This window comes from Narcine bancroftii, chromosome 8, assembly GCF_036971445.1.
Source record: "Narcine bancroftii isolate sNarBan1 chromosome 8, sNarBan1.hap1, whole genome shotgun sequence".
NCBI classification, from domain to species: domain Eukaryota; kingdom Metazoa; phylum Chordata; class Chondrichthyes; order Torpediniformes; family Narcinidae; genus Narcine; species Narcine bancroftii.
In genome coordinates this window covers 71,168,233-71,190,126 of record NC_091476.1, presented here as the reverse complement: position 1 = coordinate 71,190,126, position 21,894 = coordinate 71,168,233, and the positions used below count along the sequence as shown (strand labels likewise).

General features: G+C 43.4%; 1 protein-coding gene across 7 annotated transcripts in view; it reads right to left on the bottom strand.

Moving 5' to 3' along the window:
• LOC138740832 (spectrin beta chain, non-erythrocytic 1-like) overlaps positions 1-21,894 on the bottom strand; it is a 393,831-nt gene that overhangs the window by 159,924 nt on the left and 212,013 nt on the right. For all 7 annotated transcript variants that reach the window (XM_069894022.1, XM_069894016.1, XM_069894017.1 and 4 more), the window contains one exon: positions 7,648-7,799. In XM_069894022.1, coding sequence (XP_069750123.1) covers positions 7,648-7,799 — 152 coding nt within the window. The remainder of the gene's footprint in view (positions 1-7,647; positions 7,800-21,894) is intronic.

The following is a 21,894-nucleotide window of genomic DNA, read 5'->3' as shown; positions in this document are numbered from 1 at the left end:
CTCTCCCATTCTCTGGAGGAAAGGTTATCTATTGTGAAAGGGATTAGTTGATTTTGCGTCAATATTAGTTTTGGTAGTTGGTAATTTGTTTTATTCCTTTCTACATGAATCTTCTTCCAAATGTTGAGCAGATGATGCAATACCGGTGAATTCCTACGCTGCACCAATTTTTCATCCCATTAATATAGTATATGTTCAGGTATCTTCTCCCCTATTTTATCTAGTTCTAATCTGGTTTTTCCCTTGTTTGATAAAAATCTGATAGGTATCTTAATTGTGCGGCTCTATAATAATTCTTAAAGTTTGGTAGTTGTAAGCCTCCTTGTTTGTACCATTCTGTTAATTTATCTAGTGCTATCCTCGGTTTCCCCCCTTTCCATAAGAATTTCCTTATTATTTTCTTTAACTCCTTGAAGAATTTCTCTGTTAGGTGAATTGGTAATGACTGAAATAGGTATTGTATCCTTGGGAAGATGTTCATTTTAATACAGTTTATCCTTCCTATCAGTGTTAGTGGTAAGTATTTCCAGTTCTCTAAGTCATCTTGTAATTTTTTCATTAATGGATGATAATTTAGTTTATATAGATGGCCGAGATTTTTATTTAGTTCTATACCTAGGTATCGCATTGCTTGTGTTTGCCATCTAAATGGTGATTCTTTCTTAAACTTTGTGAAATCCGCATTATTCATTGGCATTGCTTCACTTTTATTTGCGTTGATCTTGTACCCCGATACTTCTCCATATTCCTTCAATTTCCTATGCAATTCTTTTATTGATATTTCTGGTTCTGTTAAGTATATTATAACGTCATCTGCAAATAGACTGATTTTATATTCCTTCTCTTTTATTTTTATCCCTCTTATTTTATTTTCTGTTCTTATCAGTTCTGCTAGTGGTTCTATAGCCAACGCGAACAGTGAGAGAGATAGTGGACATCCCTGCCTTGTTGATCTACTTAAGTTAAATTGTTTTGATATATATCCATTTACTGTCACTTTCGTTAATGGCCCCTTATATAATGCTTTAATCCAATTAATATATTACTCTGGTAGGTTGAATTTTAGTAGTACTTTGAATAAATAATTCCATTCTACTCTGTCAAAGGCCTTCTCTGTGTCTAAAGCAACCGCTACTGTTGGAGTTTTATTTCCTTCTACTGCATGAATTAAGTTAATAAATTTACAGATATTGTCCATTGTTCGTCTTTTTTTTTAATAAATCCAGTTTGGTCTAGATTTACTACTTTTGGTACATAGTCGGCCAATCTGATTGCTAATATTATCTTATAATCTGTGCTAAGTAGAGATATTGGTCTATATGACACTGGTGCAAGTGGATCTTTCCCTGTCTTTGGTATTACTGTAATTATTGCTGTTTTTCATGAATCTGGTATGTTTTGTGTTTTATCAATCTGCTTGATTACTTCCAGGAGGGGAGGAATTAATAAGTCTTTAAATGTTTTATAGAATTCTATTGGGAATCCATCCTCTCCTGGTGTTTTATTGTTCGGTAGTTTTTTTAATATCTCCTGTACTTCTTCTATTTCAAATGGTTTTATTAATTTATTTTGCTCCTCTGTTTGTAATTTCGGTAGTTCAATTTTAGTTAGAAATTCATCTACTTTGTCTTCTTTCCCTTCATTTTCAGTTTGATATAGTTGTTCGTAGAATTCCCTGAAGTTTTCATTGATCTCCGTTGGATTATATGTAATTTGTTTGTCCTTTTTCTTTAATGCCAATCCATTCTTTTAGTTTGTTCTGTCTTAAGCTGCCACGCTAGAACTTTGTGCGATTTTTCTCCTAGCTCATAATATTTCTGTTTTGTCTTCATTATGTTCTTCTCCACCTTGTATGTTTGTAGTGTTTCATATTTTATTTTTTTATCTGCCAATTCTTTTCTTTTAGTTGTATCTTCCTTTGTTGCTAATTCATTTTCTATATTTGTTATTTCCCTTTCCAACTGTTCTGTTTCCCGATTGTAGTCCTTCTTCATCTTAGTTACATAACTTATTATTTGCCCTCTGATGAACGCTTTCATTGTGTCCCATAGTATAAACTTATCTTTCACTGATTCCGTATTTAGTTCAAAGTACATTTTAATTTATCGTTCAATGAATTCTCTAAAATCCTGTCTTTTAAGTAGCATGGAGTTTAATCTCCATCTATACATTCTTGGTGGGATGTCCTCTAGCTCTATTGCCAATAACAGGGGTGAGTGATCCGATAATAGTCTAACTTTATATTCCGTTTTCCTAACTCTCCCTTGAATGTGGGCTGATAACAGGAATAGGTCTATCCTTGAGTATGTTTTGTGTCTATCCGAATAATATGAATATTCCTTTTCCTTTGGGTGTTGTTTCCTCCATATATCCAAAAGTTGCATTTCTTGCATCGATTTAATTATAAATTTGGTTACTTTGTTCTTTCTGTTAGTTTTTTTTCCAGTTTTATCCATGTTTGAGTCCAAATTAAGGTTAAAATCCCCTCCTATTAGTATGTTCCCTTGCGTATCTGCTATCTTCAAAAAGATATCTTACATAAATTTTTGATCTTCTTCATTAGGTGAGTATACATTCAGTAAATTCCATGAATATATCTGACATTTTATCATTACATATCTCCCTGCTGGATCTATTATTTCCTCTTCTATTTTGATTGGTACATTTTTATTGATTAATATAACTACTCCTCTGGCTTTTGAATTATATGATGCTGCTGTTACATGTCCTATCCAATCTCTCTTTAATTTCTTGTGTTCCACTTCAGTTCGATGTGTTTCTTGTACGAATGCTATGTCAATTTTTTCTTTTTTCAGTAAATTTAACAGTTTCTTCCTTTTGATTTGATTATGTATTCCATTAATATTTAAAGTCATATAGTTCAACATAGTCATTTCATACTTTGTTTATCTTTCCTTTCCGTTTCCTCATCACCAACTTCCCTTCTTATCCATTTCTGCTTTCTTTTTTTGAACACATTGTAAGACAACATTTCTAAAACATAAAATATTTCCACTATTCTCATATCTAAGATTCCTTTAACCCCAATAGTCCCTCCCCTTTCTGAGTTGCCCTTTGTCCCTTGTCGGGCAACCACATCTCCCCTCTCCATTTGGATTTGCGAATCCGCTCGCAAGTGTCAACTGATTTCGCAGTGACTGTTATTCTTCCCCACCCAGCACCCCCCAGAAAAGATTTTAATCTTCATATATAACAAAGGTCACTCTCTTAATTCCCTCCTTACTTCCTTTCTTCCCTTTCTTTCCCTTCTTAGTTCTTACTTATACTCTACCCCAACCAACCAATTTTCCCCTGCAGCCGCTGCAACCGTGTCTGCCTGTCCCGCATCGGACTTGTCAGCCACAAACGAGTCTGCAGCTGACGTGGACTTTTACCCCCTCCATAAATCTTCGTCCGCGAAGCCAAGCCAAAGAACATCTCTTCATCTCTCTGTCTGTTTTGTAGTTGTTCTGCAAATTTTCGTGCTTTTTCCGGATCCGAGAATAGTTTGCTTTGCTGCCCCGGGATAACTATTTTAAGTATCGCTGGGTATTTTAACATAAAATTATAACCTTTTTTTCCATAGGGTCGTTTTTGCTGCATTAAACTCCTTCCTCTTCTTCAGGAGTTCAAAACTTATATCTGGATAGAAAAAATATTTTTGACCCTTGTATTCCAGTGGTTTTTTTGTCTTCTTTTATTTTTTTCATTGCCTTCTCCAATTTATTTTCTCTTGTTGTATATCTTAGGAATTTTACTAGAATGGATCTTGGTTTTTGTTGTGGTTGTGGTTTAGGAGCTAATGTTCTGTGTGCCCTTTCTATTTCCATTTCTTCCTGTAATTCTGGCCCTTCTAGGACCCTGGGGATCCATTCTTTTATAAATTCTTTCATATTTTTGCCTTCTTCATCTTCCTTAAGGCCCACTATCGTTATATTGTTTCTTCTATTATAATTTTCCATTATATCTATCTTCTGAGCTAACAGCTCCTGTGTTTCTTTAAATTTTTTATCAGATTCTTCTAATTTCTTTTTTAAGTCATCTACCTCCATTTCTATGGCTGCTTCTCGTTCTTCCACCTTGACTACTCTTTTTCCTATATCTGTCATGATCATCTCTAATCTATTCACTTTTTCTTCTGTACTTTTTATTCTTCTTTTTATTTCACTGAATTCTTGTGACTGCCATTCTTTTACTGTTTCCATATATTCTTTAAAAAAATATATATCCATGTACTTGCCCTTCCCTTCATCTTCCATTTCTCTGTGTTCTTCCTCCTCTTCTTCTGAGTCCACTCCAGTATCTGTGTCCTTTACCTCTGTCTCTGTTGGGTTGTTTGTTTTATTTTGTTGGGTATTTTTGTTCTTCTTATTTTTATTAAAAGTGTCTTGGTGTTGGTCTTCTTCCTCTGAGTTGGTCATCTGTTGTTTCGTTGATTTCCTATTTTTATTCTCTTCCTTCTTGTTCTCGTTATTTTCTATGTTTTCCTGTTGAGAGTCTTGCTGTTGTGTTGTACTTGTCTGTTTGAGCTGTGGAGATTTATTCCTCAGCTGGTCCCCCCTCCTGTCAGTGTTGTTTTTGTCTTGCGCATCGCGCATGCGCAGTTGCGCACTTTTGTTTGGCTCCGTGAGCCATCTTTGGAGTCCTGAGTTCGGGGTTTCCCCTGACCTCAGGGAGCGGGCTTCTCTCTCCATGGCGGGCTTCCTCTTACCGGTATGGCCTTCACCTTCCTCTTCCGATGTCCTTCCTTCTTCTTTTCTTCCCATTGTTTTTGGTTTTTCTTTCTTTGCTGCCATTTTCTCCACACTTTGACTTTCAATTTGTTATGGTTTCTGTGTTAGTGACTTTGTTTTTTCTCTACCTTTTTTTTACTTTTCTGGAGAGGGCTGGAATTCCCCTACCGGCCACTACTCCATCACGTGACTCCTCCAGTTTCCAATCTTAATGTTAAAGATCTGCATGATGCCCAATGCATTTCCTCAACTCCAGCTGAGGGCTCTGCTTCTTTTCACACCTTTTTTTTGTTTATACAGATGTGATTGTGAAGCTCTTTCAGGAAAGGGTGGTGCATGTCCCACAATGTGTGCAGCTGGAGTGAGGACGTGAGAACAAAAGAGTGGGAACCAAAAAAAAGTCCATCCGAGTGCAATTATAAACCCAACTCACTGGCATTTACTTCCCACGAGGTTAAATTTAAAACTTCTTGGATCTCCAGGCTCCCTGGTCAAAAATATTCAGGGACATAGCCGGCACTGTTAGCGCGATACTCTTGCAGCGCCAGCAGCCTGGGTTCAAATCTGTAAGGAGTTTGTACGTTAAGTGACCTGCGGGACTGTGCCCCTTCCCCATTTTGTTCGGACTCCTGCTGACATTTTGTTCATACCCTGATGAAGGGCTCAAGTCTGAAATTATGTATCTTTGCTGCATAAAGTCCACTATTTAACCTGCTGAGTTTCTCCACCATTATGTTTTTACACATGGTCTTTGATCTGTTCATTTCAAGTGGTGAATTTTAAATTTAAATTTAGACATATAGGACGGTAACAGGCCAGGCTGTCTAATTTATATCCAATTAACCTACACCTCTGGTACATTTTGAACGGTGGGAAGAAACCGGAGCCCCCAGGGAAGATCCACACAGACCGTGCTGCCCTGAATTGGAAATACCATCTGAGTTCCTTACCCTTGTATAGTCCCACAATCTCAACCTAATATTTTGAAGGGAGGGGATTTAAAGCCTGTTGCTGATAAAGGTGTGGTTGCACTCAAGGCTGTCGAACCAGATTAAACCAAATATTTTGTTTGTCATAATATGAAAATGATGATTTTGAAAATTTGGCAAAATTCAAATCAGTCATTCTCCACATATCCTGTCCAATATTTACCCAACAACAAAAGTAACAAGATAACGACAGGCTTGTTTGGGGACTTATTGTAAGAATCTGTTGACTGCTTTCTCAGTCAGACAGATTTCTCTCCCTCCTGATAAAAACACACATGAAAGAGTTAAATTAATTAAATTTTTTAAAAAAACTTTTAAATTTGACATAGAGCATGGTAACAGGCCCTTCTGGCCCATAAACCCATATTGCCTAAATACACCTATCAACCTATGGGTTTATGGGCCGGAAGGGCCTGTTACCATGCTGTATGTTTTGAAGGGTAGGAGGTACCTGGAGCATCCAGGATGTATCTACGCAAAATAGCACCTATTTCAGCGGTGGCCAATGCGTCAAAATTACCGCCGACAAGAAGGTCTCGTGATAGCTGATCCTGTTGGCTATCATGTTGTATTTGACGTTGTATAATTGAGAGCGAATGCTAGGATAAGGAAGGAGGTCCGAGCACGGTGCATGTTCCTTGCATGTCCAGGGTGGCAGCAGAACCACCATCTCAAGACATGCCTCCTCCCCCCACTTCAAGAAGCACCCCGAGCACATGCCATGCCTGCCATACCCTAGCTTCGCCCCTGAAGAAGAAACTCACGCAGACACGGGGAGAACATGCAAACTCCTTACAGACAATGCCAGGTTCAATCAGACATACCGTAGGAGTGGAAACAGCCAATCATGTCTGCCCCACCATTTAATCACCAGCTGATCCATTTCCCCACTCAGCCCCACTGCCCAGCCTTCTCCCCATAACCTTGGATGCCCTGGCTAAATCAATCTCTGCCTTAAATACACCCAATGACTTGGTCCCCACAACTGCTGAGCCAGCCATGTCGCCAGAATTCACATTCTGGATAGGAATTTATCATGAATGTAGGAAAACGTGGGGGATCACAGCCAGGGGACCACCCCAAACCTCACTGTGCCGTCCCATTAAGGTTTCTTGCCTGTTTGGATGATTGATCGTGTAACAAAGCCACTTTGTTGCATCATTTCAATGCCTGGCAAATGCATCCGTGGATCAGAGGCTGAGAGGGTGAGCAAATTTAAATTCTTGGGAGTTACCATCTCGGGGATCTTTCCTGGACCCAACACTCGAACGTCATTGTGAAGAAAGCCTCCATTTCCTCGGGAGTTTGCGGAGATTCAGTATGACATTGAAAATCTTGCGGAACTTGTGCAGATATACAGTGGAAAATGTGCTGCAAGCCTGGAATGGGGGCACTGATACATCTGAGCGGATAGCCCTGCAAAAGGTAGTGGACACAGCCCAATGCATCACCAGCAAAGCTCTCCCCACCATCGAGAACATCCACAGGGAGCGCTGCCATCGGAGAGGAGCAACGATCATCAAGGATCCGCACCACCCAGCACATGGCTCTGTTCTCGCTGCTGCCGTCAGGAAAGAGGTGCAGGTGCCACAAGACTCGCCCCACCAGGTTCAGGAACAGCAGCTTCCCCTCCACCATCAGACTCCTCAATGACAAACTCAATCAGGGGCTCACTTAAGGACTCTGAGTCCTGAACTTTATTTATTTTCTGAATTGCACAGTCAGTTTGTTTGCATTTCCTTCTTGTTTTATTTCTCTTTTTTTGCATTTATCTTTTCTTGAGAACAGTTTATTTTGCACTGCCGATAAGTAGAAATTCTGCCTGGCCCACAGGAAAAATAATTTCAGGGTTGTTTTGTGATGTCGTAAATGTACTCTGACAATAAAACGAAACTCTGAATTGTCAACAAGTGTTTGGTACTGACCAGCAGTTCACCCGATAGCACTTCGAGCAACCGGATCAGCATTCGCCCATCCCTCAGGTCCATGTACAAGTCTGTGATCCTGCAGGTTACTCTTGCCAAGTGTGAGTTCACCCATTTGGTGAAGGTTTTCTTCTGAACTGCTTCACGCTCATCTGAAATTATAAAACAAATGGTCAATGTCATTTCGTCGGATGGTTCACAAAACAAAAATGGGAGTGACAACGGAGGACATTAAACCATTATTTATAAGGAAGAACGACAACTGACAGAAAAGATTGGAAAATATGCATCCAATCCTTCACCATTGGAAAACAATACCCTGTTGGTTCTGTGGCTGCTACCATGATTTGGAGCATTTAGAGGGTGCTGAGGGCAAGAAGGGCTCTCAAAGGGCCTCGGGAGCTGAAGGCTTACTGATTGTATTGGAGGTTAGGATCTGGAGCTCAGGTTGCCAATGATTTGAACAAGAGCTGGACAAGATGCTCGCATCTGTGCCTTAAGTGGAAGAACTGTTTGATCCTTGGAGAGCAGTGAGGAAAGAAGTGTGGGGACAAGTGACGGGTTCTCTGGAGGTGGCAGGGGCAAACACCAGAGGTCAAGGAGAGTGGGGCTGGATGAGGCTGTAGATGCTGGGTGGGATGAGGCAGTAGATGCTGTGGATGGTGTTCAAAACACAGGGAGGGGAGGACAAAATGGGATTTTGGAGAGCGTTTTAAAGGACATTAGTGTTCCCTTCAAGTAAACAAATTTAGACATAACAGGTCCTTCCAGCCCACGGCGCCCAAATATCCTAATTAACCCCTGAACATTTTGATGGGTGGGAGGAAACCGGAGCACCCAGAGGAAACCCCCACAGACACAGGTACAAACTTTTTACAGACAGCGTTGGATTCAAATCCGGGTTGCTGGCACTGTAATTCTTTCTTTCTTTGGCTTGGCTTCGCGGACAAAGATTTATGGAGGGGGTAAAAAGTCCACGTCAGCTGCAGGCTCGTTTGTGGCTGACCAGTCCGATGCGGGACAGGCAGACACGATTGCAGCGGTTGCAAGGGAAAATTGGTTGGTTGGGGTTGGGTGTTGGGTTTTTCCTCCTTTGCCTTTTGTCAGTGAGGTGGGCTCTGCGGTCTTCTTCAAAGGAGGCTGCTGCCCGCCAAACTGTGAGGCGCCAAGATGCACGGTTTGAGGCGTTATCAGCCCACTGGCGGTGGTCAATGTGGCAGGCACCAAGAGATTTCTTTAGGCAGTCCTTGTACCTTTTCTTTGGTGCACCTCTGTCACGGTGGCCAGTGGAGAGCTCGCCATATAATACGATCTTGGGAAGGCGATGGTCCTCCATTCTGGAGACGTGACCCATCCAGCGCAGCTGGATCTTCAGCAGCGTGGACTCGATGCTGTCGACCTCTGCCATCTCGAGTACCTCGACGTTAGGGGTGTGAGCGCTCCAATGGATGTTGAGGATGGAGCGGAGACAACGCTGGTGGAAGCGTTCTAGGAGCCGTAGGTGGTGCCGGTAGAGGACCCATGATTCGGAGCCGAACAGGAGTGTGGGTATGACAACGGCTCTGTATACGCTTATCTTTGTGAGGTTTTTCAGTTGGTTGTTTTTCCAGACTCTTTTGTGTAGTCTTCCAAAGGCGCTATTTGCCTTGGCGAGTCTGTTGTCTATCTCATTGTCGATCCTTGCATCTGATGAAATGGTGCAGCCGAGATAGGTAAACTGGTTGACCGTTTTGAGTTTTGTGTGCCCGATGGAGATGTGGGGGGGCTGGTAGTCATGGTGGGGAGCTGGCTGATGGAGGACCTCAGTTTTCTTCAGGCTGACTTCCAGGCTGACTTCCAGGCCAAGCATTGTGCTAACTGTAGGAATTGGGCATATGAGAGCCCTGCTCAATGGTGAGAAAGGGAGAGGAACTCAGTCAGACCCCTGTACTGCAGCTGTACTCAAAACCTTATTCTTCCTATCTTGCTGCTGCCTTGTTCACTAGATCACTGAAAACCTAACATGCGCCTTTTTCATATTGAGATTCGATTTCGATGGTACAAAGAATGAGATTAAAGTTTCCCCTTCTGCTGATTGATTGCAAGTCCACATTCAGTTTCAAACGAACCTGAGAAACTAGTAATGAACACTGCTTCCATTGTGATTTTCAAAAGGAAACAAGATAAAAGGTGAAGGAGAGGGGGAAAAAAATTGCATGAACGTGAGGAAAGATTGGGACTAGAGTTCTTCTTCAAAAGAGGTGAGCATAATGACCTCGTTATGAGCTCGGCCACAGTGAGATTAGAGAGTGGTGGAGTTCATTGGTGCTGCAGAGAGAGCAAGAAACCAGGAGCTGCCAGCAACAAGCCCAGATCAATTTAGCCTGGGCACTGTGCAACCAGATGGCATTTACATTGACTTCTCCAGTTTCCCTCTCCATTCAGAGAGCTCCCCCTATCTTTGCCCAGCTTTCTTTCAGAATCAGAATTTATTGTCATGAACACATCGTGTAATTCGTTGCTTTGTGGCAGCATGACAGCGCGAACATTTCTATAAACCACCCTACAAAATAATCACAAATAGTGCAAGAAAAAGTCGAAGTGTGATTCATTGTTCGTTCAGGAATCTGATGGCCGCTGAGTGCTTGACTTCAGGCTCCTGGACCTTTGATCCTTGAAGGTAGCGGAGAGAAGAGGGCCTGGCCTGGGTGGTGAGGGGCCCTTGAGGAGAGAGGCTGCTTTGATAAGTCACCGCCTCTTGTAGATATCCTCAATGGAGTGAAGTTGGGTGCCCATGATGTCGCAGGATGAGTTAACAATTCTCTGGAGCTTTTTCTTGTCCTGAGCGTTGGCACTTCTGTACCAGACAGTGATGCAACCAGGCCAAATGCTCTCCATGGTAACACCTATAGAAGGTTTCGAGAGTCTTCAGTGACATACCAAATCACCTCAAACACTTCAGTATAGCTGGCGAGCTATACTTTTGAAATGTGATTAGAGTTCCTGCCTCTACCTCCCTTTTAGCCACCTACCCCACTCACTAAGCCTTTTTAAGATGAAACACCGCAATATAACCGGCTCAAGTTAAAAAAAAAAGGCAATTTTACCTTTTATGCTGATGACCTATAAGGGAGGATCCCACCGTGACATCAAACTTGCACGCCGAGAAGGGAAAGCAATTGATAATGGTGACCGAAGAGCAGGTAAGAGTGGTAGTGGAGATCTGAGCAAGCAGTCCTAGGACTCAGGCAGATCTCCTGTGCAACGTAATCGCCTCTATCAACCACATGAGGTTTTTTTAAAAAAGAATTGCGTTCCTGGATCGCGGGCTGACGGTGTCATAGCGACGTCATCGGCCTTCCCCTTTGTAGCCATTTTCAGCGGCAATCCTTTCACTCCACCTTTAAGTGTACCCCTGAGGTGGATGGAAGCTGGAGTGTATTCCAGCAGTCCATCCGCCTTCGGACTTTTTTAAGTGCAGTGATGTACAGGCGGAGCATCTATCTTCACATTCACCTTTTTTCCCTATAAAAGGGCCTAATGAATGAATTTTCTTCCCCTCAAACCCTTCCCTCTTTATCCTTCTTCCAAATGTCTTGGATCTACACTTCCTTTTTACTGGACCTTTCTGGGAAAGGAGTAAAAACACAAAAATACTCAAGGAACACAGCAGGAAAATAGATTTGCTCATGATTAAATGGCAGGGCAGCTTCGATGGGCCAAATAGCCTATTTATGTTCCTATGTCTTATGGTCTTGCAGCCTCCAGAGGAGGTAAAGATAAATCATCCACGTTTCGGGCCCTTCTTCAAGATGTGAGCAAAAATAAAAGGCGGGGTGGTGGGGGGAGGGAAGGAAGGGCAGGGAGAGGCACACAGGCCAACAGATAAAAGGCGATCATTGGACATGGATAGGAGGACAGGAGAGATGAGAAGTGATCGGGGGAGGGTGTTGGCTCTGCAAATAAGGGAAAGAGAGGGGGAGACAGAGCTAGAGGAAAAGAGACATAGGGATAGCGGAAGGGGTGATGGGGAGACGGGGTGAACAAATCCTTTACTTTCAACTTATTCACCCTTGCAATTGTACAAATGTTACTAAACCTCAATTTTACCAAGAGATCCCAGACTAGTCACCTTCTTCCATTCTCCAGTCCTGGCAACAACCTCAAATCTCCTCACTCCAGAGCTTTCACATGATTCCTGAACAGCACCTGGTACTCTACCTGTGTCTATTGTTTCATAGAGTTCTGGTACCATCTCCCTGCTCCTTGCATTCTATGATTCAGCAGATAAATCACCTCAGTAGATGGTGCTCTTGAACAACAGAGCCAAGCTTTTTTACAATTATATTCAACACTCCAGCTGTAAATCGTCAGCAATGCCGGCATTCATTTCAAGAGGATTAGAATGTAAGAGCAGAGATATGAGGCTCTTCAACGCACTGGTGAGTCCTCACTTGGGAGTACTGTGAGCTGTTTTGGGCTCCTCATTTGCTGGCGTTGGAAGGAGTTCAGAGGGGATTTCAGAAGGATGAGAGTTATCACACGAGGAGCGTTTGACAGTTCTTGGCCTGTACTCATTGGACTTTAGGAGAATGAGGGGCGATTTCATTGAAACATTTAGAATGTTGACAGAGTAGATGTAGAAAGGTTGTTTCCTATGGTGGGAGAGTTTTAAAAAATTTTTTAGACATACAGCACAGTAACTGGCCTCAAGTCCATGCCATCCAATTTAACCTAATTAACCTACACCCCTATATGCTTTGAATAGTGGGAGGAAACTGGAGCTCCCAGGGAAAACCCATGCACATCCGGGGAGAACAGACAAACTCCTTACAGACAGCGTGGGATTCGAGCCCGGACCTAATTGGCATTGTGCTAACCGCGGAAGGGATTTCTTCATTCAGAAAGTGGTGAATTTGTTGCACAGGTGGCTGTGGAGGCCAGGTCATTGGATGTAGTTAAGGCAGAGATTTGTAGGTTCTTGATTATACAGGGCATCAAAGGTTACAGAGAGAAGACTGGCCAATGGGGCTCAGTGGGAAAATGGATCAGCTCATGATTAAATGGCGGGAGACTTGATGGGCTGAATGGCCTATTTCTGCTCCTAAGTCTTATGGTCTTAAGTACAGAGGAAACCAACTAAACTTGACTCTTCACGGAGAAGACGTCTAATAAATTTTGAGCAGAGCCCGAAGGGGCCCCTCACTAAAAAAAATTTGAGAATGGCTGGTCTAGATTCTAAATTATGGGAGATACCACAGAGGAATGGTCAAAAATGAGAAAAGGTACCCAAATACCTAAAAGCCTCCTCATTGAAATGCAAAGATTGCAAAGCCTTATTTTAACACCATGAAAATCTTTTCAGGTGTTAACTTTAATCTTTGCTTAATCCATTAAAAATTGGCTGTGAGAAAGTCACACACTTGTAACTGTAACAGCCTATTATGTGCTTTATTTTTTTTTAAATTCTGTTGTATTCAGGGCTGCCAGCAGCTGTGAGAGATAAAATCACTCTTTCACTTATGCATGGACTAGTTAGATGCTACCATAACAACAAGCTGTTTCCATAGAGGATCAATCCAGGTGGAAACTATAGCTAAGAAAAGGCCATTTCATGTCAGGCCTCTGTCTACAGGAGCGGATGAAAAACCAAGAACTTACCTTTCAGACAGCGTCCCATTCATAACCGGAGGTGCCTCATAGCGCCATCTGAATTTGATGGAGGTGGGTCGAGTGGTGCCGCAGTGCCACCCACCATAAATACACGGCATAGCAATGGCCGTCTTCCATACCCATAATCCCCCACGCCGCTGGAACCGCTCTGTGTTTCCCAGAACAGTTTCAGCTGCATGAGGGATTATGGGTAGGGAAGACTGCCTTTGCCCTGCTACGTTTTGAGCCGTGGAGAGCGACCCCACAGACCGAGGCGCCGGAGCTGCCAGCGGGGCTTTCACAGTCCGCACCAACTGCCCCCTGACATCCCCCTCCAGCTGCCCCTGCCCCGCCGGCCCCCGCAGACCTCCCCTGTCCTGGTGGCTCCCGTAGACCTCCCCTGCCCCGGGAGTCACCGCAGACCTCCCCTGCCCCAGCGGCTGCCCATGACGCGTCGACTACCCCACCCCGGTGGCCGCCCCAATCCCAGTGGCCACCACTGTCCTCCCTTCCCTATTGGGGCAGGGACTGTCAGTTGGGTTATGCAGTTCGGAAGCGGCCACTGCACATTCAAAGACGTAAGTGGTTATGCGTTTTGGCGGCTCCCAAACGCTGATCCCTCTAAGCTGTGCTTGTGCACACGTGTTTTGTAACCAGCGCCCAAAGGAAATTAATGTGCGTGCAAAAGATTAGTTACCGAAAATAATGTAGTCACTAATAATTATACTTATTGAAAATAATCTCTTAGCTAACTGTTTCTGTGAACTGGTTAGTTGGTTGAACAAGGAGTCAATACAGTTTTATTAGGCTGTGCCAAAATGATCTTGAAACAATTTCTAGTTTACATTTGCACAAGCATCATCGACCTCAAGTACTGGGGACCAGCAACAAAAATGGAAAATCATCAAGAATGAATATAATGATTAGGAAGAGGCTAAGACAGAAGAAGCAACATAAAATGCAGCACGGTTAGTGTAGTTGTTAGTGCAACGCTATTCCAGCGCCATCGAACCAGGTTCGAATCCGCCGCTGTCTGTAAGGAATTTGCACATTCTCCCTGTGACCAAGTGGGTTTCCTCTGGGCGCTCCAGTTTCCACTCTCCCTTCAAAACGTATGGGGATTGTTAATTAATTGGGGTATTTGGGCAGCACGGATTTGCGGCCCGGAAGGGCCTATTCCCGTGCAGGATGTCTAAATTAAAAAAAAATTAAAACTATCCACAATTTCCATGCCTATAGGTTGAGAGGATAATTAAGAAAGCCTGTGGTATACTGGGTGTCATTAGTCGGGGGACTGAGTTCAGGAATCATGAGGTAATGTTGCAGGTCTATAAACCTCTGTGAGATGACACTTAGAATATGCTGTTCAGTTCTGGTCACCCCATTACAGGAAAGATGTGGAAGCTCTGGAGAGAGAGCAGAGGAGATTTACCAGGATTTATCTGGATTGGAAAATATGTCTTATGAAGCAAGTTTAGCAGAGCAAGTGCTTTTCTCTTTGGAGTAAAGAAGGATTAGAGGTGACTTAATAGGTCTACAAGATTTTGAGAGACATAGACAGGGTGGACAGCCAGCGCCTTTGTCCCAGGGCGGGAGTAGCAAACACCAGAGGACGTCTGTACAAAGTGAAGGGAGGAAAGTTTAGGGGAGATGACACTCCAAAGTTTATTTACACAAAGACTTGTGGGTGCCTGGACTGCATTGGTGGAGGCTGGAACAATAGGGGCATTTAAGAGACTCTTAGACAGGAACATGGATGACAGAAAAACAGAGGCTTATGAGGCATGGAAGGTTGAGTTTAGTTTTTTTTTGGTCAGTACATGTTGGGCTGAAGGGCCTGTACCGTGTTGTAAGACAGTGCAAAGTATTTCAAATGAAGTTAGATACCAAGGAAAACGAGCAGAAGCCTGGACAACAAAATCAAACCAAAGAGCACCTGAGGAGCAGAGAGTGGAGCGATTGAGGGGGAAATTCCAGCTTTTGTGGCCGTTGGTGAGCATGCGAATCCTCCAAGTTACAGGATAAACTTCCAATTTCTGCTTTTAATAAGCTTTCCCCTGCAGGAGGCACTGGCAGCATTGATCTGCTCAGCGCTCCTCAGAGACCAGTGATGTGAACTCAAACACAGTGAGGTTAAAAGCACAAAAGGAGCATTTGGCCAAAACAGATCGGGTGTTGGCCCCCCCATCATTCCTCCATTGAATCAGGGCTGTTCTCTGATCTAAGGTGATAACTCTGCATACTTGCAAGTCAGCAGAGCAAGACAGAACTCCTGACACCATCTATCCCAAGGTCACAATCACCTACGCAGCAGGTGTCAGACCGGACTATAAAATTTCAGAACAATGAATATTCCCACTCACTCTTGGCAAAGCTTTCAAAAACACTTCAAAATCCAATACTAAGAGAAAACACAAAGCAGAAAATGATTCAAATAACTTCTATCATAAATGAACGATTCCCTTATCAGATCGGGAGGGAGAACAGATGTTTGCTAACTACTTCGAAGAAAGGCGCAGACCTGAAACGTTGGTTATCTATCTTTACCTCCTATGGACACTGTGAGACCTGCTGACTTCCTCCAGCAGTTTTGTGTTTTTAGTGTAATCACAGTGTCCACATTTTTTTAAGACAGCAGCTCGTGCCACCCAAATACATCCAATTTAACCGACAATCCCCGGTATGTTTTGAAGGGTGAGAGGTAACCAAAGCCCCTGGAAGAAACCCACGCAGACACAGGGAGAATGTACAAACTCCTTACAGAGAACGGCCGGAGTCAAACACCGGTTGTGCTGCCTTTTCGTGTTTTTCTCTCTAACCCACTGAGAATTTCAAATGTAAATTGCTTTTTACTTTCCCTTTTTCTTATAGGTTCAGAAAAAAATATTGTTGACTCAATTCTGTTGTCATCTTTCCAGTGCCCCTCCAGGTTTCTGGTCTGCATGGTCCAGCTAAGCTGAAATTCAAGTTGAACAACCTTTAAACTTCTCATCACCTGGAGAAGAACTTAAATGTAATTTTACCTGGAAAAGACTCGACAGTGGATAGAGCAGCAATCACCAATGAGGATTGGTAGATACCGGATAAATGAACTAGCCGGTTGCTGAGATTGTGTGTTGCGTCGATCGGGAACTGACTGCAAGAGGGCGCCAATTTTAAACTTTTGTATTTTTACTATTTATTTTCTGCCTTTTATTTTGGCCGGTTGTTTGAATTTCAGATAACAGGGATTTTACTCTCCCACCAAGACCAAACGTAAATTGGAGGAAATTTTCTGTCTGGGCGCTCTCCAATAGGAGCGCATTAACATCGACTTCTCCGGTTTCTGCTAACGTACTCTCTGTTATCCCTACCCTTCCCTTTTTTCTTGCAGCTCACAGAGCCATCCCTCCTCCCCTGCTTACTGGTGTGCCCTCCCTCCCTTATTCACCTTTTACCTCCTGACTTTGGGACTGTGCTCCTCGTCGTGCCCCTCCCTCCCTCCACACCCCCTCCCACCATTTTGTTTGGGCGCCTGCCGACATTTTGCTCAAACCTTGAAGGCTCAAGTTCAAAACAATAGAATACTACAGCACAGAAAACAGGCCATTTGGCCCCTCTATTCTGTGCCAAAACATCATCCCACTTTCTCACTTACCTGCACCCATTCTGTAACCCTCCAGATCGCTCCCACCATGTATCTAACCAATTTATACTGAAGAGTGAGCCCACATTTTACCACGTCAGATGCCAGCTCGTTCCACTCCCACCACTCTGACTGAAGTTCCCCAAAACTTTTCCCCTTACATCCTAAAGCCATGTCCTCTTGTATTTATCTCTCCTAATCAAAGTGAAAAGAGCCTACTTGCATTTACTCTGTCTATCCCCCTCATAATTTTGTAAACCTCTCCTCATTCTTCTACGCTCCACGGAATAAAGTCCTAACCTGTTTAATCTTTCCCTGAAACTCAACTCCTGAAGACCTGGCCACATCCTAGTAAATCTTCTCTGCACTCTTTCAATCTTACTGATATCCTTCCTGTAGTTTGGCGACCAGAACTGCACAAATTACACCATAATATCCCAACTCCAATACTGAATACTTTGATTTATGAAGGCCAAGATGCCAAAAGTTTTCTTCACAACCCTGTCTACCTATGACGGCACGTTCGAGGAATTATGTATCTGTATAAATGTTGGTTACGCATCTTCATCTTTGTTAATATAAAGTACCCTGTTTGACCTGATAAGTTTCTCCAGCATTGTGTTTACTGTATATTCACTTCAGTTACAAAAAAAAATTCCAATGGGCCAGAAATTAAAATCTTAGATGAATTACCCACAATACTGGGTAAAACAAAAGAGCCACTGGAGAAGATGCAAAAATTGACCAGTTTTGTAAGGTTATGCTCATCAGGAAAGAATGGGGGGGTGGGGGGGTTCTATTCATTTGTACAAAAGCAGAGGTGTGACCTAATAAAGGCAATTTAAAAATAAGAGAAGTGTTTGACAGAATGTGAAGAACGTGCTTCAACATGCAGAGCAAAGTAAAATTGGAAGCCATCAATCTAGGACAGCACGCTTAGTGCAACGTTTTTACAGCGCCAGTGACCCAGGTTTGAATCTGGGCCCTGTCTGTAAGGAGTTTGTAAGTTCTCCCCCTGTCTTCATGGGTTTCCTCCGGGCGGTTTGGTTTTCTCCCACAAAATGTACGGGGGGGTTGGGGAATATCGGGGCCTGTTAATTTTGAATGATTTGTATTACAAGTTCCCGAAATAATAGTTACAATGTCGAAACCCAATGAAGCTGCAACCCCTGTAGGTTTTGAAGGGTGGTTGAAAACTAGAGCACCCATGGGAAACATGGGCAGAACGTACAAACTCCTTAAAGACAGCACAGGATTCAAATCTGGGTCTCTAGCGTTGTAATTAGTGCTGCCCAAGTGATCATCGTGATAGTAGAGGTCACTATCACCAATGTATATATTAACATATAGTAGTAGTGATTGGCTGAGAGCCGTAGCCACGCCCACCGCCAGGTCATAAAGGGCTGCTCCTAACCAGACCCAGGTCAGTCTGGACTGGTTGACCTCGATGTACTACCCTCCAGTCATTTGCTAATAAAAGCCTTGGTTTGACTCGACGTCTTTTGAGTCATTCGACACGCTACAATCAATAAATGTCAAACTAGAAAGTGGGCAGAATAGGATGTTGTTCGAACAAACAGCAGAGGTGCACCTAAAGGGAATTTGCAAAATCATACCAGGAAGAAGGAAAAATGTGGTAATAGGGAAGATGGAGAGGGAAAGAATGAGGCTTGCTCCAAAAGTAAGCACTGCTACAGATCGGAAATTATCAATTTTACAAAATGACTTTGCTATTCCGTGGGCTATAAAAACAAATGGCATGAAACAAGCGTTTAAATGTTATACCTGCCCAGGTGAGCAATATTAGAGCAAGGCAATGGAATGCTCTGTCTTTTCAGCCACCCAGTATTAACAGACACTCCCACACCAGGCAAGGCATTGGAGTGTGGCTGAATTTTCACCAATTACTACTTTGAGAAGGAACCAAACTTTCACCTTGAATTGCAATTTCTAGGTGGTGCCAGGAGGAATGAGCATTATTGAAAAGAAGAAGCAGCATGCAAGGGTCAAACTCACTGTCCTTAATGTGAGACAAGTGAGAGGAAGTCTGCCTCCCTCTGCCCCTCACCCCCACCATTCGACGTGATCTATTGGGATCGTTGTCTGATGAGGGCGCGCAAGATCATCGAGGACCCTTCCACCTTGCACACAGCATCTTTCAGCTGTTCCTGTTGGGAAGAGATACAGGAGGATCAGAGCCAGCACCACCAGGCTGAGGATCAGCTTCCTCCCAAAGCAGTAAGAATGCTGAAGGACCAAAGGAAAAGCTCACACTGACCATTCGAGACTCTCATATTCTTGAAACAATGTTCATTTATGTATTTGTATGAATACTTGTCTTGCATGTGTATTGTTTGTTGAGTACTTCAGATGCAGCCTCACCAGTACCTTGTACAGTTACAGAATAACCTCCCTGCTCCTAAATTCAATCCCTCTAGCAATGAAGACCTTCTTGATAGCCTGCTGCACCTGCAGACCAACCTTTTTCAATCCATGCACAAGCCCTCCCAAGTCCTTCTGCATGGCAGCAGACTGCAATTGCTTGCCTTTTAAATAATATTCTGATCTTCCATTTTTCTTTCAAAAGTGGATAACCTCACACACCTTGATGAAGGGCTCAAGCCCAAAATGTTGGTTATATATCTTTATCTTTGCTACATGAAGTCCACTGTTTAACCTGCTGGGCTTCCAACTTTGCCTATGCCTTCCATGGACACTGCAGGTCCTGCTGGAATTTCTCCATCTCTTCTGTGTATTTAATACAAATCACAGGTCTGCAGACTTTCTTGTTTTACTCAAAGAGAAAATCTGTCTCTGGTACATGCTTACTCATGGCCAGAGACTACAACAGGTGGTATCGCTGGAAAGTCCTATCACACAGGCTACCTCAACTAATCTGAAGATGTAAATTCTACATTTTCATAAATAAAGTATGATGGAAAATAAAAGCAGCTTGATGCCCTACCACATTAAACATTGCTGAGGCAGACCCTGTATAGGTGCACAGCAAGTTTCTTCAAGGATCCTTTTATTATCACAGATACACAATCCTTTATCCCGGAACCCTTGGGGAACAGTGTGATCCAAATTTCGGATTTTTCCGATTTCAGAAAGCCAGATTTAAGCCCACCCAAATTGTGCTGCTGTATCCACTTCCACCCCCTTCCAATCATGCTACCATATCCCTCCACCCCGCCTTGCGCTGCCGGTCTCTCTCCCCTCCCTCCAACCGCCCGACTCGCGCTGCCGTCTCTCTCCCCAGTTGCCGGATTTTAGATGTCCGGATAAAGGATCGTGTACCTGTAATATATAAAAATGTAATATACATGACAAACTTCAACTTTTGTTTGCCACATGGCAAATAGAGTTGCCACGAGAATTGCCCACTGCCCCTGACAATAGAAGATACAGAAGCAAAAGAGAGTCCCTTCAGGGACACTGAGTGTCGGTGGATTCGTCTCCAGCCTCTGCCGCAGCACTGACTCCAGTTCAAATCATCGGCAACCCTCGCTCCTGATCCGAACCTTCGAAATGATCAGGAAGCCTTCAGATGTTTCAACGCTCGTTAAGGAGCTACGTTCACAATATTGCAAGAAAAAGGAACAGAAGGCCATTCATCCCATCAAGTCTGCTCCACAAATCCATCTGAGCTAAACTGTTCTCTCATCTAGTTCCAAGTTCCTGCCTTGTCCCCATATCCCATGATACCCTGCCTAATTAAATACCTATCAATCTCCCCTTTAAACTCTCCCAAAGATCAGGCCTCCACAGCTGTAAGTGGCAACAAATTCCACAAGTCCATGACGCTCTGGCTCAAAAAATTTCTCCTCATCTTTGTTTTAAATGGGTATCTTCTAATACTAAAGCCCCTTTTCCACTGGCACCCTGTCCCAGGAATTAACTGGGACAGGATCCAGTGGAAAAGGAACATTGTCCGAACGCCATTGTCAAATGACATAATTTTAAGCCAGGGATTAACCACCTCTACCCCTACTCATATCCCCGGCATTTGCTGATGTCAGGGTGATGATAAAACCAGTGGAAAAGGGACAGCAGAAAGTCACCCGTTCCCAGTTGAAGGTAGAAAACTCCAATCCCCCAGGGATGAGTGGAAAAGCAATTAGTCTCCCAGAAACAGCACAAAGGGCTTCCTATTCCAGGACACTGCACAGTCAATTTACTGGGATGCCAGTGGAAAAGGAGCTAAAGACTGTTCCCCCTTTTCCTGTATTCACCCACCAAGGGAAATATCTTATTCCCTCTGCGAAATCCTTACAGCACTCGAAATGTTTCTATGAGATCCCCTCATTCTTCAATACTCCAAGTCCAAGAGCCGTTTAGTGTTGTGCCCATACTGGGCAGCTCATTCTTACTGTTGGAGATTGAACAGGAAACGAGATGAAAGGGAACAGAAAGACATCAGAATCAAATCAAAGGCCATTTTGTTGTGGGGCTCCCATGGGACACATGATTCGGCTAAATTTGTCCCACAATGAGGTTACTGAATGATACATTCCCTGGGGTGCACAACCAAACAATGAACTTCTCAGGCTGAGGCATGCTCTGGTCAAGCCAGTTCATAACTCTATCTCCCTTTGACAAAGCCCCTTCATCAGCAAGCTTGCTGAACAAAGTATTTTCAGAACCTTTCTCTTTGAAAAAAGTTGCTGGCTCTCGATCTGCCATGTCTTACCTTGTGATGATTTCCCTTTCCAGGGTTTCTTTTAAAGGGAGGCACTGTCAGATCCTTTTTCTTTAAAATGGCAACAGAAAGAACTGAACACGGTTTCAATTCAGAGCGCTTTTCCCAAAATTAATTTTGAAATGAGAAGGACTGAAGAAGGAAGCCTCTATAATAGGGCAGCATGGTTAGCGCAATGCTGTTACCGCGTCAACAATTGGGACTGGGGTTCAAATCCCTCGCTGCCTGTAAGGAGTTTGTACATTCTCCCCATGTCTGCGTGGGCTTCCAGGGGGCTCCAGTTTCCTCC